Genomic DNA, 19,788 nt, shown 5'->3' with positions numbered 1-19,788 from the left:
TGATTTGGGATTAGTGTAAGGCTTATGGTCAAAGTTAAGGTACGGATGACTTACAGTGTGGTGGGTATTCTATAGTTACCCCGACTACAGCAAAGACCCATGACAAATTAAGATAAATCAAATTCAAATGAAGATAAGATTAGCAAAGATATATTTGACTAAATAACAACATAATCTTTACTATCTTGATGTTAAAGTGATATTAAAAGCAACTAAAAGTTTGTGCGCTTGTTGAAATGCACTGCTACAATTGGATAAAACTATTCACATACTGCTTTATATAAATCTCAATTTTTTTAGATCTCAGCTAAAATGCTGTGAATATTTTAGCTGTGATGTTAATTTGCATATAATGTGCATATTTAATGAGCTTCTTCATTTTTGCAATAATGACATTTATACAAATTAGCATCACATGTATAATGAAAACTAACTTTATTTGCATTGTTTTTATAGCAAAATATTGCAAACAATAATTTCATCAGTACTTTCACCCATTTTAGCCCATGAACTGGCATGATTATCGATAAAACCATGAAAAAGAAATTAAAAATCAATGCATTATGGCACGTCTGATTTACTGAAAACAAAACGCATATTGATCAGAGCAGCAAGCCCAACATAATGCTGATGCTTCTATTAGATGAAAAACATGCCTCGAAAAGCAATTTACTAAATTAAGACACAGCTTTTCAAAGCACTTTTTAAATAGTCAAGCCTAAGGTAATTTGCAAGTCCTCTACTTTTTTACAAGAATGTTGCTTACAAATGGAAATATATTTTGCTGCAACTGAAAGATCATGTTGAAAATCATCATAATTTACTGATTTAAATGACTTTTGGTTAGACTAGTGATCCACAACTGGATATCTAGAAGCTTAGTACATTAACATCTTCATTATCGTGAAAATAAAACCGCCGCAAAAAATTTGGCTTATTAAGGTGGTTCTGGACCCATTTTGGAAGTGCTCTATTTATGTTTTAAACATATTAATTGAGTAGGGCAGAGAACACTGATCCATATGCCTTTTGTTTGAAGCTAATCGGACATACGGTTTTCATAATACATACATTTTAAATGTCTTTGTATTGTATTGTTTTTATCAATAATCAATACAGTTAATGAGCTAATATGACTTGAAAGTGCTCATTAATATGTAATTTTTGCCAATATTTTGCTAAAATCCAATGCATAAATGTTCATAACATTTTTATTTAACAGAATATTGGTTTCAAACTTGGTCAAAGTGTTCCTAATGACTTCCAGATAATTTATGCATAATTAATGAGCTAGCCGCCCTAATTTGCATAATTAATTAGCATTTATGAAAATTAGCTCATTAATTATGCAAATATGCAAATGAGGGGGCGGCTTCACTATATAATACATTAGAACATATTAGAAACACTTTGACCAAGTTTCAGGGCAAAAGTATGCAAAATAAAAGTACCATGAACATTTATGCATTGATTTTAGCAAAATATTGGCAAAATTACATATTAATGAGCCTTTACAGTCCTTTTAGCTCATTAACTATATTGATTATTGATAAAACAATAAGATACAAAGAAAATATAATTTGATGTAGTATAGAAACCGTATGTCCGATTTGCTTCAAACAAAAAAGGCATATTGATCAGTGTACTTTACCCTACTCAATTAATCTGTTTAAAACATGCTCAAAGCATTTCCTTATTTCTAGAAAATGCATCCAATACCACCTTAAGTACACAGTGCAAAGTACAACATGGGAATCATTTCACAAGTCCTATGATTATTCATGAACATAATCAATGTATTGGCATTATTACTGGGAATGATAAATTTCAATTAAAAAAACACCCCTGCTTGCCAAATTAATTAATTTGATGACAAATGTGTAATTTTCTTCACAAAGTGTTTCCCCTTTTCAATATTTTCTCTACATCTCTTTTGCAATACATGCAACAGCTGCATTAGTGACACAAACCTGATGACACAAGGCATCAATTCAAGGCTTCCCATGATGCAACACTGCAGGGCACGGTGGCTCAGTGGTTACGGCCTTGGACTCATAATCTGAGAGCTTGCTCGATGTGCGTGGGTTCGATTCCCCGTTCCACCACCGTGTTGCGCCCTTGGGCAAGGCGCTTTGCCTCGCTTGCCTCACCCCACCCAGGTGCAATGGGAAGCTGTTAGGGGTAGTCACAGTCATTGTACTGATGGACCCTGCGCCACTTGTAGGATGCAAACGTGGTTCCGACATATTCTAATGACGGCGGAATAAATGTAAAGTGCTTTAAGACTACCTATGATGCTTTATGTCAAACATATCAAAGACTGCTGGCGGGGGGGGTTCTTAGTGGAAATGAGCATACAGGGTTGCGCTGCTGACACAGGGTGCATTTTCAGGGGGGGGGAGGGGGTAGGGGGGTACTCACACACAAGGCATCTAAGGCATAAGGGGATGTGCTACTAATGGGTAGTTTTTTTCAGGAAAAGTCCTTAAATGTGGACCTACAAAAATACCCTTACAAATCGGCCATCTTTTGAAACATTTTCCATGCGAAAAATGCAGTAAATGAACTAATTTTTAACCTAAACATCCCATTTTTTCAAATGTGAAGTTGGTAAAAATATGGACATATATTAACCAATATCCTTTCCCATTTTTGTAACAAACTCTTACAAATGGGTAAGGCTAAGGCTATTTCAAAGTACCCCTCGACCTCACAGGTCTCAGTGGGCTGAAACCTTGCTACATATAAATATATTTTGCTCAGAGCTCGGCGGGCTGGAAGCTTGCTAAATATATTTTGTTGTAGGTGGCCAGCATTCATAGAAACATCTTAAAGGTCAGATACACATTCAAAACTGCTACCTGAAACCACTTGGCCGAAAATAATTGTCTTTCTTTGGCAAAATTGCAGATAACGAAGTGGTCCATGTGGTGTGTAATTTTCTGTACATTGTCAATTTTGAGCTGACGTACTTCGCTTGTTTTTAAATCTGTGATTTTGAGTTTTCCTACATAAATGACACATTCGCTCATTCTCAATGTCCAAGGTAGCTACATTGAGAGCTAAAATTAATGTTCAGCAAAAATTTCCACTTAAATTACAGTATGTGTTGGTTGTAAATGCTCTGAAGCATGTAATGCATGATGGGAATAGTGATTCTCTGTACTGCCAACATGTCAATGCCACAGGTTGTTCTTAATGGGCTATTCCAGTTGAAATCCACATACCCCCTGTGGAAGACATAACCTTAATCTCCCACACAGGGAGTGTAAATTGCAAATGGATTTACCTGAATAGGTGTCTCTATTTGAAATCTACATCCCCTGTGTTGGGGATTAAGATCATGTCTTCCACAGGGGGTGTGTGGATTTCAACAAGAACAGCCCATTAGGTTCTCAAACATGCTCATCTGTCAGTACAAAGTTCTTTAACCCCAAACATGTTTACATCCATAGAATGACCTCTGAACGGTGATGGTTACTAAAAATCATGCTCCACAACAGTGAGGTCAACATTTAGCCTGGCTTTTAGCTCTATCTTTAATAGTAGAACTGGTTTAGTTCCTCTGGCCATGGTCTGGCCTGTTTCCCAATGTGGCCTAGAGGAGAGCTAGCCCATTATTTGTCAGGCTATCCATGCCTTCAAGGTGAAATAAACCTACTCATGTTACTGTCTGGCCATGGGCGGGCCTGTTGTCATCAGCTGTTTTCCAGGGAAACGATGATTCCCAAAGTGGGGCATTAAGTAATATCATTGAATGATTACTTAAAAGCGTCTGTGAATTTAAATATATAGTGGTCCAATAAAAAAATTGTTTGTAAAGTATACATATCAACATCCCCAGATCATTCAGTATGTTTCATAGGGAGGGGGAGGATACATCCTCTTGAATTTGTCTTGCAACTGAATGATTCTAACAAAATCATGTGCTATCTACAGTAGATAGCAGCTGGGAACAATAGTAAAATATTCCCTATCACATGCTACCTGAGGGAAGTAAACAAAATCATGTGCTATCTACAGTAGACAGCAGCTGGCAACAATGGTGAAAGATTCCCTATCACATGCTACCTGAGTGAATTAAACAAAATCATGTGCTATCTACAGTAGACAGCAGCTGGCAACAATGGTGAAAGATTCCCTATCACATGCTACCTGAGGGAAGTAAACAAAATCATGTGCTATCTACAGTAGATAGCAGCTAGCAACAATGGTAAAAGACTCCCTATCACATGCTACCTGAGTGAAGTAAGCCTAATCATGTGCTATCTACAGTAGATAGCAGCTAGCCACAATGGTAAAAGATTCCCTATGCATATCACATGGTACCTGAGTGAAGTAAACAAAAGCATGTACTATACAGTAGATAGCAGCTGGCAACAATGGTGAAAGATTCCCTATCACATGCTACAGGAGGGAAGTAAACAAAATCACGTGCTATCTACAGTAGATAGCAGCTGGCAACAATGGTGAAAGATTCCCTATCACATGCTACCTGAGTGAAGTAAACAAAATCATGTGCTATCTACAGTAGACAGCAGCTGGCAACAATGGTGAAAGATTCCCTATCACATGCTACCTGAGGGAAGTAAACAAAATCATGTGCTATCTACAGTAGATAGCAGCTGGCAACAATGGTGAAAGATTCCCTATCACATGCTACCTGAGTGAAGTAAACAAAATCATGTGCTATCTACAGTAGATAGCAGCTGGCAACAATGGTGAAAGATTCCCTATCACATGCTACCTGAGTGAAGTAAACAAAATCATGTGCTATCTACAGTAGAAAGCAGCTAGCCACAATGGTAAAAGATTCCCTATCACATGCTACCTGAGTGAAGTAAACAAAATCATAGAATTAGAAAATTAATTTTTTGGTTCTTGTCCAGAGGATTTTCATGAATTGATGAGGGAGGGATGTGTTTTGTTTGTTTATTTTTCAATGTAAAATTAGCATTGTTAATATAGTTTTGGTCTTTTCCAATGACCTCAAAGAAAAAAGGAAAAGGAGGCGGTCCTCTCTTTTTTCTTCCAAATGTGAGATTCTGAGGGATAAACCCCTTAGGGTACCACAAAAAGACTTTCCAAAGTCTTTTTATTGAAAAATCTAGGGGAAAAATAATCTCACAAATTGAGGCAGGAGGGACAAGAACCAAAACATTAATTTTATATGGCCGTATACTGAACTACGATGGAGCCTGGAAATAAAGCCATATTTGCTTCATAGCGTATGGAGCAAGTACACAGTGTGGAGCAAGTAGTATGAAAGTAGTAAGACAACATGATCAAGCTAATAAATGAACCTTCAAATACATTGTAAAAATATCATCTTGGACTCCAAGATGATATTTTTCCAAGTTATTTTTCCAAGTTATTTTTCCAAGTTATTTTTCCAAGTTGGAGGGTCAAGGTCATTCATTTTTTCCAATTAAAAAAAATAAAACCAACAGTAATATTTCACTTTGTAATTTATCTGGTTTTATGTCAATGCTTACTTTAAATAATATTGATTTCAATTTTCAAATCCAGGTGAAATCTAATTCAAATCCAAGAAGGGGAAAAACCCCAAAATACATTTTAATTAAAAAACCCACAGCTTTTCCTACACGTCTTTGATGTTGAATCAATTCTTGCAGCCCCAATACTAAATAAATTGTAAACCCTGAAAATGTATCCACACCAAATATTACTACTTCACAAATTCATTTTTAGATTTTGCTTTGCATCCCTGATTTTCAACCAATACATGCAGCCCTACAATGTAATACAAAGTTTGTGCATACCATGAAAATTACCAACAGCAAAAATTTAAATTCGATTGGCTTCAAATTAATTTTCACAGATTCTGCTTCACGTTCATGTCAGATATCCAAGTGAAACTTGAAGCCCAAATATAACGTGTTATGTCAACAATGAAAAATTATCAATAACAAGAATTACTAATTCTGATAAAAATTCATTTTCGGATTTTGTTTCACATCCCTGATTTTCAAATCAAATGTATAATTTACAAAATTTGTGTAAAGCATGAAAAATTACCCACAACAAAAATTGCTACTCAAAATGCAAATTCATTTTCACAGCTTTGCTTCGCATCCCCAATTTTCGATCAATACATGCAGCCCTAATACAAAATTGATGTAAAGCATGAAAAATTATCCACTACAAAAATAACCACTTTATTGGATACAAATTCATTTTCACAGCTTTCGCACCACGTCTGTGATTTCCGATCAATACTTGCGGCCCTAATACAGTAGATAATCAATAGTACTTAATCATGGGACTCCTATCACATTGCTCACTGTATAACCGTTCCAAAATTTTGCCTCGGCAAAAAAAACATGCGAGGAATCTAAAATTATTGCACAGGGATGAGGAAGATATTCCTAAATTTCGGACTAATTAGATCTCTACATTCTCTGACCCCATTGGACTACTCCAGGCATTGCATGTCCCACTATCCAGTCAGGCCCATACGCAGGGGGGTGTTGCCACACCCACAAAAAAAAAAATTTGGAAAAGTATACAGAAAGTCCCAACATTTCATAATCAGGTTTTTACCTTTTTTGGACAAAAAGGTCCAAATTTTGTTCACTTTTCACAAAATTGCCCCCCTTGGAAAAAGGTCCACTTTTTCAAAATCTGCACCCCCCCCAAATGAAATCCTGCATACGGGCCTGTATCCAGTTGTTTGTACCTTTATCAATGCAGGTTGTAGGGTAAAGAAATTACATGTTACAAAATGATGTATGCCGGCAAGCTTTAGTCCAAAAACGGAAGAGAGTACTGTACTGTGTTTGTGGGCATGGCCAAAATTGATGAAAAAAGCTTCGATGTGAAATTGGTGTAAACACTGAACGAATTTTGAGAAATAAATGTAGACAATTATAAAGCTTATAAATTTTGTTACAAATAAGGGACAGAAAATGTGTAGTTTTTGGTGCATTTTCCTATAATTTTTCAAAATGCACATAAAATGTATTATTTGGGTGCTTTTCCCAACCTGAATACTTACAGTACATTCCTTGCCCATGTGATGATAACCAACAAAAACACCCAAATTGTGTGATTTTTGGGTGCATTTTCTTATAATTTTCCAAAATGCACCCAAGATTGATCATTTGGGGGCTTTTTATCCCTCCTGAATATCTATTTTTCCCTCCTAAAAATTAGAATAAGCCTGGATGGGTTTATGCTCATATAACAAGAACCATACATCATATTAAATCCTTGTACATTAATAATCTTACCATATGGGAGTCTGTAATACAGGCAGTTATAAATACAGTTAGGGCCCCTGGATAATAATGATGAAGATGATGATGATGCTACTGTACTGAACTGAGAACAGCGTTTATTTTTTATGCAACACTGCACTCAAAAAAACAGTGTACTCTATGCTTCTTTAATTCCAGGGCCAATTAAATGTGTTTCACTTAAGGGATCGGAAAGCACGGTTTGCACAGTATTTTTGTGAGACATGAGGGCACATCAGATGTCCTTCTGATATCAAATAATTTTAATTTTTTGAAATTCGAAATATAATACCAATTTTATATAGCAAATTATTAAAAATTGACATTTTGACATTTAACAGTCTTCGAAGTTAACTTTATAAAGCTTATGATATGTACTTTAAAAGTGTTATGTAGCTGGGAGGAAAAGCCGACCTTCATATGAAAATTTTGACCTTTTGTATTGAAGATATAGATGAAGTTTCACAAAAGGGAAAAGCCTGGGGGTGGTACAGGTACATGTGCGGCGGTCAAGGGTCCCTTTTTCAGGCTCAGGCAGTTCCCTTAGACCCACATTTGCATCACTCTCCATGTAATTGAGCCTCAAAGTTGAGTGCCCCCGGAAAAGACCTACAATTTTTGGTCTTTTGAAAAAGAGCATATATCCGAGCCTGATTAACAAGCAACTAAAAACTAATCATCGTCCATCTAATATGTCATATAAAACTACCTCGTCAAGAGTGATACCACATCAAGAAATGTTATTATGATGCTATCAATTTGTAGAAGGCCTAGATAAATCAGCAGGTATAGTATTCCCTAGTCATTTGAGATTCTAGATTGGCAGGTGTGAGCAGTGGCAATAAGCAATATTGGACTACTGCATGTGGACATAATGCCCAGGGGTGGTACTCAGTACAAATGACCATACGGGGACGTGCCGCAAACATGGGTACATTTTCGGCATTTTAGTATCAATGACCCCTTTTTCTAAACCAATTTTGGTATAGTCTCAATTTTGTCGGAAAATATCCCAATTTTGCCTCAATCTAGCCAAAATTTTCGAAATTAAAACATCAAAACTTGCTAAAATTTGTAAAAACCAAGACAATTTGAGGTAAATTTGGCCGAAATTTTGATGTACCGTATTCATTCCAATAAGCGCACAGGGCGCTTAACAAAGTCATTTTGGGTAGGCGCTTATTTTTTACCTGGTTTACCTAATTTTTTGTGAGGGGCGATTATTAGAGATGAATTTACGTACGTTATAAAAGGGTCCTGAGACGTTCTAGTAGCTTTTCTGATGTGGAAAATGTATTGCAGGTTTACACCGGATGTGAAGTCCTCCTGCTATTTCACTATATCAACATCTATCTGTCACTTCAACATTAATGGTACCCTTTAGCAAATTGAATATACCCTGGGTGGGCGCTTATTGGGGCATGGGCGCTTATTGGAATGAATACGGTAGATGGGTCCAGATTTCTTGAAAAATTGATATAAAATTCTCAGCGGCACACCCATACCAAAACCAAACTTGAGTACCCCCCCCCCCCCGGGACATACTATACAAGAAAGCATAATACATGCTCCAATGGCTGTTTGTTTTGCTTTTTACCAGAGGTACGGTAAGGGGGTAAATGGTCATTCCAGTTGAAATTTATACACCCTGGGGGGGGGGGGGCGATTTAGAAAATAAAAGTTATGCACCACTGCAGTTTTTCCTTGAATATGGGCTGACTATCACAAAATTCTGCATGCACAGGTAAAATTTTACATGCACAAAACCGATGTTACATGCATGTGTGTATGTAAAACCGCCCTAAATCGAACCCTGATACACCCCCCATGGAAGACATGACCTCAATCTCCCACACAAAGGGAGTATAGATTTCAAATGGATCCACACAATCAGATAACCTCATTTGAAATTCATACTCCCTGTGTGGGAGATTAAGGTTGGGTCTTTTACAGAGGGTGTATGGATTTCAACTGGAATAACTCCATAACATCCCTGCAATGACCAGGACAGTGGTCAAGATGCCTCACACAACATCCCTGTAGTGATGACACACTTTCGTTATCTGCAGATCACATATTTAATTACACCTTCTTTACAGGAATCGAATATGCACTTGTCAGTTGTTGTTCAGGCCCCCGGGGTACCCGGGGATGACCGGCTCAAGTATATACATGAGATTTATGCATTAAATGTTAAACAGTTCCAGGCAAGTCTCCAACCAACAAGGCAGTATTTGTCTGTAAAACCACAGCCAAGTCAACACCCCACTAGCCGGGCATTGCTGCAGACCCCAGCCTTTTGCCTGACTCAAGTCCCCACTCAAATTCCTGGCTCTTTGGGCTTGGCCAACTTCCTGAATAAGGCTCGGCACATGCCTAGCCATGCAGGGATAAAATTTGTGACAACTCTCCAACCAAATATTGACAACTGTCCGGCCATCCCTGGGTAACCAGGGGCTAGGGTCCCCATTGACAAGTGTATTATTCAATTGCCTGTGTTGTTTACATAAACATATCTTCACCTGTTCAGGGGCCCAGTATTCAAAACATGTATCTACTAACTAGTTACTACTCCGAGCTTATGTCAATTGATGAGTAAGTGAAAATTAGTGGCAGTACACATATTCCTGATATAGTGGAGTCATTCAACTTGGTTGTGTATGTTGCTGTCTGGAAACATTTATGGATTCAACATTTATGGATTTTATGGATAGAATTGGAAAATACCTTAGAACAGCCTTTCCCCCTTTAGTCATACATTAAAAGGACTTCTAATTTTGCATACAATTACAGTTTACTTATTTTGTTTTATTTAATATGTGAACAAAAAAAAGCTGATTTGGTCATTTTAAAATGCTTGACCAGATCAGCCTCATTCTCCTACTTTACCCCCATCAGATGCAGATTTTAGTATCAGGTGAAAGCTCATATTTTTGTCTCATACCCCAGTGATATTAAGAATAAGAACGTTTGGGCGATGGGCTTCAATGTGAGGTAGAAACGACAATGTGTTGCACACCTATTATGCTACTTGCCAAATTAAAAGTGCATGTTGGAGACATCTCAGTGATGTTAAGCAAGATAGAGTTACATGCTAATTAATGGCCAATTAACTCATATGAAATTCTGTTTAATTACATCATACATGCAAGGGGTGTCCCCCAGGCTTGCCAAAAAAACTTTGCTCCTTATATATCAAAGTCACCCTGGGTACATTTCACTGTATAGTAATTGCACCACCCTTAAGTTTGTTCAGCTATTGGCTTCTTTGAATTCTTGAGACCCCAGTGAATCATGATTCTTGTGGTCTGTCAAAGGAAGACACTGTATAAGAGGAGAATTTTATTTTTGAGAATTTGGCAAATAGATGTTATATCGCGAATCCAACAACATGTGAAATTTTGTCATATGATAACATTGGTAATGCATGAATTTTGCACAAATATCAACACCCACAAAAGTCTTTGGTGTTGGAAATTGCGAATATATCCTAACGCAAAAATAACCACTTATTTATACAGTATACTATGTAAGTTTGCATCCAGCCAAGGCAGCTATACTTCCATTGTTGTCTTTCTTGAATTCATGAAAACCCAATGTGATCTGATGAGCAAGGTTATAACCATGTACGTTTGCATCAAGGCAGCTATCTTTGTATTATCATCTTTCTTGAATTCATGAGACCCCAATGATTCACACATTTTGTGGTCTGGCGAACTAGAAATGAATAACACGGCACTTGATGTGCAGGAACTAAATAGCCACTCATATTCACACACAATACTGTACAAGGTTAATACAGGAAACACATTCATGTGACATCTCCAATGGTTTGTTTCTAATGCTCTGCGTGCTAGCCCCACGCTTCAACGGAAATAATTCCAAGTTTTGAAATATTTTCTCAAAATATCAAGAGCTATCTTAAGAACTGCTGAACCAATACTAGGCTTGTTTGTACTCATTTTAATGCATTTTTCATGCTGATTCTAAATATGGTCATGAAAATTTACATTTCTGAAATTTTTGATTTTAAATTTTTTTTTTGAAACATGTCGTCTGTAGTCAACACGTGAAGAGAATTAAGTACATAAAAGACCAGTCATATTGTTTCTAAGAGCCAGCAGCGGCGGCAGGAACTTTTTTAGGGTGTGGGGCAAAGTGAATTTCAGGGGAGGGTGGCAAAATCAACAAATTTGGGTAAAAGAGTTCTGATTGGCCAATTGGGGGCATTTCCCCCATGCCCCCTGTGGTGCCACTGCTAAGACTAAGAGCACTTTAATGTTTGACCAATTGTCTCCATTTTGCTAAAACTATGTTACCTTTAGTTTTTCACGCATGCGCAGTGGTTTGCGTCATAGTATTTTGTGGTATTTATGGGTGTTAGGGTTAGTTACAAAAGACTCTTCTTCCGTAGAAGAAAATGGAGGGAAATAAAATACACACTGTGGGAAATAACTGCATTTATCAAAATATTTTCAACTGTGTAGAAACATTCACCACATCATAGTAAGACTAACGATACAAGTTTATTATCAGTGGAAAAGTACAATTTGGGTTCCTGTACTTCGATCGCTGCACCTGCTGAACCAGGGGCGAATTTTGAAATGTCTGTGTAGTTGCACTTATTCTTGAAAATTTTTATTTTTCTCTATCAAAATGAAAATAAATATTAGTTTTTATTAATTGAGCTGTTTCTACAATTGATCATGTACACATGCTAAGAAACCCAACGCTAATGCTATGTTGGCTTAAATGTATCAATTTGACATCCCATACTTATTTCTGTTAAAGTAATATGAAAACTGAATGAACATAGTGTAACAAAGCTCATTCTGTGAGTCCTAGTGTCAGGGTTCGGTTTTTGCCGGCAAGGGTGGCAAAAACCTGTTTTTGCCTGGTTTAAACCGGCAAAAGTGGCAAAAACTCACTTATAGTCACTCAAATATTAAAAAGTAACACAGAAAGCTCATAAACAGTAACACACAACTTTTAATGAATCATTCAACTTATTTTTTGTCTCATCAAGTCCTTAAAATGAAAAAGTTTTGAATTTGATATATGCCACATTTCGGTTAAATGCACTTGAGCAATGAAAACGCATGCCTTTAGTTTTACCTAATGTTACTTATAATTACAAAATCTGGCTTTGTTACACTCAGGAAATTATTTTTGTAACTTAATAATTTGTTTTGAGATGAAAAAACTGAACTACAAATCACTTTGTTAGTTTTTGCCATTTTTGCCGGCAAAAACTTTGCAAAAACTGTTTTTGCCAAGTGGTTTAAACCGTGGTTAAAACCGCGTTTTTTTCCACCTGCGGCAAAAACCTGCGAAACCTGCCTAGTGTTAGCAGCAATGCCTGAAAATGAAGTTACATGACAAATGTTTAGCTGAATCTTTCACCAGGAATTTAGTGTGTAATAAACTAAAAAGGATGAAATGAATTGCAAATGTTACATGTTACGATATTCACTACTTGCATGGTTCCGCCATTATGCGCAATGGGCGAGGAGAGCCTCGAACTGGCAGCACACATGAATGAGAATCGAACCAGTCATATTACATTGTGTGTAAAGTTATATAATTATTCCTTTCATGTGATGTCAGTTCGAGGCTCTACTTGCACACATATACATAATGGCGGAACCGTGCAAGTAGGTGAATAAATGGTGCGTTGGTTATCAAATCATTTTGTGATAAGAGTTGTTCATTTTAATGTTGTAGCAAAAGCAATGAGGAAATATTTAAAGAGTTTGGACTCCAATTAACCTAGTGTGTAACACTGCATAGGCTATTCCACTTGAAATCCATACACCCCTATCGAAGACATGACCTTAACCTTCCACACAGGGAGTGTGAATTTCAAATGGAGTTACCTAAATGGAATACTCTATTTGAAATCTACTCCATCTGTGGAAGAGACGTTTACGTTCATGTCTTCCATAAAGGGTGTATAGATTTCAACTGGAACAGCCCAATATTGAGTTACACACTGGGCTAATTGGAGTCCAATCTCTTTTACAGAACCTCTTTGGATTGCTATAACTTTCTTGTGATACTGAATGACAGTTTCAGTACAAAAACTGTGTCCTTGTTCACATCAGATTCTCCCAATTCTGATCTGGAAATTAGACAAGTGCACAATTCTGACAGGTCTGCAAACTGTCATCTAATATCAGAAATATCTTTAGGGCCAGTTTCTCAAAACATGGCTAGTGGTTAGGCTTTCTAAGCCCATTTAGTCCTACCAATGCTTACAATTTCACATTGTACATCACCCATAAAGATAAAACAACAAAATGGATCCACATTGGAAGGACTAGTCTGCTGGTTTAGGAAGCCTGACCAGTAACCAAGTTTCCAGAAATCAGAAAAGGTTAGTTTGTTTTTTATGTAGTATATTTCATCCCTTTAAATTCAAAGTAGCTATTTGTAGAAAGGCACTGTATGTATTTCCCAATAGATTCCCTCTACAGTGCCTTACATGTAGCTGCTTTTAAATATATTTTTAAAATCGTAGTTCTCAGAAGTGTTAATGTCAAAAGCCACCAAAATGGGGCTGTTCATTTCAATCCAGGAAGATATATGCTTAACATATTGCGACAAAAAGACGCTCAAAGATCAAGAACATAGCCAAGATACATGCACATGTTTCAGTATGTTTGTGCTTATTCCAAAGTGCACAGTTTAATCCATTTAAGCACAGTTCATCGTCATGAGAATATTAATTATGCATTTCACTAAATTACGTGAATATTTTTAGCTTACAATTTATGTGTCGTACATGTACTTAAATTAGGTCAGGTTTTGATTATTAATATTAGTGACAAAGAAAAATTAACACAATCTGCTAATTACATGTATCACAAAATTCTGTTGAAAGACATTCATCTGAAACCTCAATCTTGAGCATTGTAAGCTTAATTTTATTAAATATATCAAGAAAAAAATATAATTTGTCATGCTTTTCTTTTACTATAATAAAAATGTTACTTTAGTTCATGTTCTTTTCAGTGTGCATCTTTTTGTTTGACAAATAACAGTTGAAATCCATACACCCTGTATGGAACACATGACTGTTAATCTCCTACACAGGGGGTGTAGATTTCAAATGGAGTCAGTCACCAATGTAACCCCATTTGCAATTCACACTCCCTGTGTGGGAAATTAAGATCACATCTTCCATAGGGGGTGTATGGATTTCAACTGGAATAGCCCTACATGTCTTCTCTACCTACCTCCATCGTGTATGTTTTGCCACTAGACGTTTGTCCGTACGCAAATATCGTCCCATTGTAACCTTCAAGTACATCTGAAAGTAGAAAATTATTATATATTTAATTTGTTAAAATGTTAACTTTACTTGTATGATTATTCATTTATTTCAATTTTACTGCTTAAAATACATCAGATGGGTACCCAACTAGTAAATTATATGGTGTCTGATTTGCGGGCGTTTGATTAGCATGTCATTGCAATAACCAAAAATAGCATTAAAGGAGTATTTTGTGATTCTAGCATCTTCTTTTTATGCCATTTTTCAGTAGATATCCACAAAAATAGCTTATTCCCAAAATGACAAATGATTCCGATTTTGCGTTGCGAGTTATGCATGATTATGTGTATTTGACTGCTCCATAGGTAGCTGTTGGTTTATTTCATTCTGTTAACCTGTTAACTGCTCCCTAGGCCACTGTGTTGTAATTTTGTTCTGTTAACCATAACAAAATTAAAATTTGATGATATTTATTTAAGGCGAATGAATCTGCAAGAAATGTTTTGCACATAAACTTTTTCTTGAGAAAAGTGGGGCATGAGGCTGTAGATCACAAAATGCCCCTTTAAAGAGTCATTGCATTTCATGTTATCTTATTCAAATATTGCAAATTCTGTTTATTTGTATTTGATATAGCAGCACTGTTAAGAGTTGATAAAAGTAGTTTGAACACACAATATCGATACTTTCAATGCTTGCGACGAATTGTACGTGCAAAAACCTATCCTACATGAGAATGTTATTTTTCAATGGGAAAGGTAACCTCTGTTTGTATGTAAGGCAGGCCCATAACCAAGGGGGCTGGGGGGGAGCTGATGCCCCAATCCCAAAATGCCCCAAAAGTACCCTTTTTTGACCCAAAAAGTCCTATTTGCTAGCATAGCGAGCATAAAAGTGGGGGATTTAATGCCTTTTGGTCAAAAAGATCCAAATTTTGGGGAAAAAATCCACTTTTTCAAAATCCACCCACCTCCCTAGTCCAAAAAGGTCCAAATTTTGAAAAAGGTCCACTTTTTCAAAATCAGCCCCCCCCCAAATAAATCCTGGTTACGGGCCTGATGTAAGGTAAAGAGGACGGGCCTGTGTTCACAGGCCGGAGTGCTCATCTTTTTCAAAGTGATTGGGACAGCCAGACTCCTCCATGTAATGTTGCTGCAGGGAGATCGCTACACCATCCCGGCATTGAATAAAGACGGTACCCATTTGAGCACCTCGGTGGGGAGAGCCAATAGGGGTGAACAGCTGGGATTCGAACCCTCAAAATCGATTAATAGGGTAAATATGACATGCACATTTATATGCACTGGAATTGCACTTCATATCAATGCAACGCCAACCCGACTTGGACCAAGTGCAGTGCCAGGATGTTCGCTCCAGTCTATGAGAACAGATGACCTAAGGTTAGTATAGGGACACCTAGCAACCCCGCCATTTTTATTATTCCTTGTACCATATTTAACATGGTTATGGAATTTTTGGTAACCAACTTCTGAGAGGAATCATGACACAACTCAAACCATGGTCTATGTTCAAACACACAAACCAATTTATCCATCTTTTACGCATAGAATGCAACATCAAAGGCTATTGGTTTTTTTATTGAAGAGAGAGAGAGAAAACAAGAAATAGCTGTTTATATCATGACAGATATAGGTCGGAATTAGAAACCAATTTATCAAATTACTATTTCATCATAATTTTATAAGGTTGACAAGATAATTGGAAAAAAGAGAATCATGCGGAATTATCTTGTTCAGCTTATACTTGGCAAAATTATTCATGTTTGTTACTGCGCATCTTACTATAAATAGGGGAATGTTGTATGTATGTATCTATGTATGCGTAAAAGGCTCCGTCAGTTTCAATCCAAATGTCGCCAAATTCATACGGGAAACCAAGGAATATACGGGACCGTGTTTAAACTTTATTTGGTTGAAAACGGTCAAGAATTGGCTGCAAAAACAGTGAATAATGGGTAAAACGGGGTTTTTGTTATGAAAATCGGTTACCAGCCTACGCGTCACTGCAGCTGGCCGGCAGCGCGTGCGTAAATCACATTACGCAAATACACAAAAAAACAGTGCAGAGCCACACGATTTGCGAGCCAGAGACCAGTGGACACGATAATACGGAAAGAAGGAAAAATATTAAAGGACAAAAAGGTACATGGCAGGCCCTCGAAATCATGTAACGCGCCGCCTGCTCCCAGAAAAAAAAAAATTGAGGTCACAGAAAAAAAATTGGGAAAAAAAAAAAAAAAAAAAAATTTGATTTTTTTTTTTTTTTAATAATTTTTATAAGTTTTTTTGAAATGTTTTCCTACCCACCCACAAACCTTACTGCATGTATTCAAACCACCCAAGCCCAATTAACCTTTAACATAACCCAAAACCCTTGCCCTTACCCCCCAAAAGGGAGTTAGTGTAGAAATTAATTTCACCTGAAAATGACAGAAAATCTGACCTATTATTTAATGTTTTTAAATGCATTGCATGAATGTGTTTGTAACGTTTTAATTACTTTAAATTGGCCTCATTTCAATTTTCATGGAAATTGTTATTTTTAGTGCTAACAAAATAAAAGACAAACCTTTCACATAATTTTGGAAATTTGAAAAAAATTCTTAAAATTTTGGAAATACAAAAAAAATACATTTAAGTGCAAAAGCTTTTTTCTTCTGGGTAGGAACTTTTTTCTTACATGCAACAGCTTTTTTATTGCAGGGTAGAAATTCGATAAATAGGTCATCATATACAAAATGCATGCATGGACCTATTTATCAAATTTCTAACCTGCAAGAAAAAGGCTGTTGCATGCAAGAAAAAAATTCTTACCCAGAAGAAAAAAGCTTATGCACTTAAAATATGTATTTTTTTTGTATTTTCAGAATTTTAGATTTATTTTTAAATTTCCAAAATTATGTGGAAGGTTTCTCCTTTCTATAATAAGCCATAAAACGGGCATAAAAATAGCTATTTTGAGGAGATGAGGCTAAATAAAGTAATTGAAACTTTATATATTCAGGCATTTAATAATACTAAACATGCTTTTTACATGTAGGTCCGATTTTGGGGTGAAATCAATTTCACCCCTATTTCTTTTGGGGGTTGGGCAAGGGTGTTAGGCTTGGTTGGGTATGTATATTTATAGTAAGGCTTTTGAGATGGGTTAGAGTTTGTGTAAGGCCAGGAAAAACATGTTATTAAAATTTATGCTATAATTACTTGACCATGTCGGAAATGAACATGATGAATCCCACAAAATAATTCTGAAGATGAGGAAGTCCAACACTCAACTCTTGTTCATTGTTGTATTGTAGAGCATAAAATGTAGCGTATTTTACATATTACTCTTATCATACAATGCATTCTTCATGCACATTAGCACCCCCCCCCCCCTGCATGGGGCCCCCTCCCACATACCCAAAGAGGGGTGTCAACAATTTTATGAATCATCGTTTTTATATTGTGCATTATATATCAATTTCAGCCATGTAGGCCATGTTATTAGGCAAAGAAAAAACTTTGAAGAATGCCTCTCATGTACAAAAGTATAGGAAACTGATCATTTAAAACCACTTTTTTAGGATGAAGGAAGCATTTTTTTCAAAAACGTCTGAAACAGGCCAAGAATTACTTTAACATAGATATATGCATTTTTTTATGTCACACATGGCCTCTTTTGGGGTGCTAAATCTGCTAAAATCGCCTGGGCTCAACCCCTGCGGGGGGCTCTGCCCCCTCAACCCCCGCAGCAGCTCTGCCTCCTCGACCCACATGGATAATATTTCAGAGTTTTTTTTATCAAAGCCCATGCACTCTCATGCCTGAATTAGAGCCTCAGAATGGTGATTTCTTACTTTAAAAAGTCTAAAATCCATGACCTTTTTAGGCTTTTTGAGCCCCTGGACCCCAATCGTTAAGGGCGAGCGACATAAGCGCTCATGAATTTCACAGAAAATTTAAAGCAACATAGTTTAAGTTCCCAGACAGGAAATATTTTTCCTATGCCCTGGTACATGGACGGGTCACGGGATGAAGCGGTACTGTAAAGAAAAATTAAATTAAAATGAGGACAAAAAGGTACGAGTAATTAGACCAACAGGTTATTAAAGTAACTAAATGAAACGGGAACGAAACAAAGAAGGAAAGAAACTATTCAGGAAATGTAAGAAAAAAGAAGCTAAAATAATGAGAACAGAATTAAATAAAAAACATGGAAATGGGAAATCACAAGCAGCAAAAAAAAAAAATGCTAAAAAAGGGAAATGTAAGAAAGAATAGATTTAGAAAATAATGGGAACTGGGTTAAATAAATAAATAACATGGAAACGGAAAATCACAAGCTAAGCAGAGGAAACTAAAAAAGAAAATGTTAGAAGAGACAGATTTAGATAAATAAAAATGTACCTTTTCAATGATTCTACCTGTTCAGTAATTTTTCCTGTTATAGTGAACGCTCCCATTTATTCATCTAGCGGGGACCCGCGCGAAGCGCGGGTATCCCGCTAGTGTCCAATAAAATCACAACTAGGCTCACATATATTCACATAAGCGGGTGCCAGTCACACATTACGCAAAGCGCAACAGTGTAAATGCTGCACCCAACGAGTCTCACTTTTTACACCAATTATTATCCCGAACAAGCTACACATGTAATCTCTATTTTACCAGTAAAACTGTATAATTTATGAAAATGTTTTGTGCTCCTTGCTTGTGTGTATATTGTATAATGAACACGAGGCAGTACATGTACATTAATTTTAGGATTCAACCACAAGAGAACTTAGGCAAAACAAGCAATTTATGTTGCCTGTTAAGTAAAATTTAAAACTGAGTTGTTCAGCATTTTTTCACTCTCTTCTTTTGTTTTCAATTTGTATGATCATGTAGGCTGAATGCAAGATAGTTATGTCCACGTAGCAGGGTTCGGTTTTTGCCGGCAAAAACCTGTTTTTGCCTGGTTTAAACCAGCAAAAATGGCAAAAACTCACATATAGTCACTCAAATATTAAAAAATAATACAGAAAGCTCATTAACAGCAGCATATAACTTTTAATGAATCATTCAACATAATTTTTGTCTCATGAAGTCCTTAAAATGAAAAAGTTTTGAATCAGATATGTGCCACATTTCGGTTAAATGCACTTGAGCAATGAAAACGCATGCCTTTAAAATATGTTACTTATAATTACAAAATCTGGCCTTGTTACATTCAGGAAATGATTTTTGTAACTTATTAATTTGTCTTGAG

At 36.5% G+C, this 19,788-nt stretch overlaps 1 protein-coding gene across 2 annotated transcripts in view; it reads right to left on the bottom strand.

The window, feature by feature from the left end:
* LOC140162563 (kinesin heavy chain-like) overlaps nucleotides 1-19,788 on the bottom strand; it is a 118,640-nt gene that overhangs the window by 52,045 nt on the left and 46,807 nt on the right. For both annotated transcript variants that reach the window (XM_072185820.1, XM_072185821.1), the window contains exon 3: nucleotides 14,498-14,571. In XM_072185820.1, coding sequence (XP_072041921.1) covers nucleotides 14,498-14,571 — 74 coding nt within the window. The remainder of the gene's footprint in view (nucleotides 1-14,497; nucleotides 14,572-19,788) is intronic.

The sequence above is a fragment of the Amphiura filiformis genome, chromosome 10 (assembly GCF_039555335.1).
Source record: "Amphiura filiformis chromosome 10, Afil_fr2py, whole genome shotgun sequence".
Taxonomy (NCBI): domain Eukaryota; kingdom Metazoa; phylum Echinodermata; class Ophiuroidea; order Amphilepidida; family Amphiuridae; genus Amphiura; species Amphiura filiformis.
The sequence above is the reverse complement of the archived record's forward strand: the minus strand, read 5'-3'. Positions and strand labels throughout refer to the sequence as shown.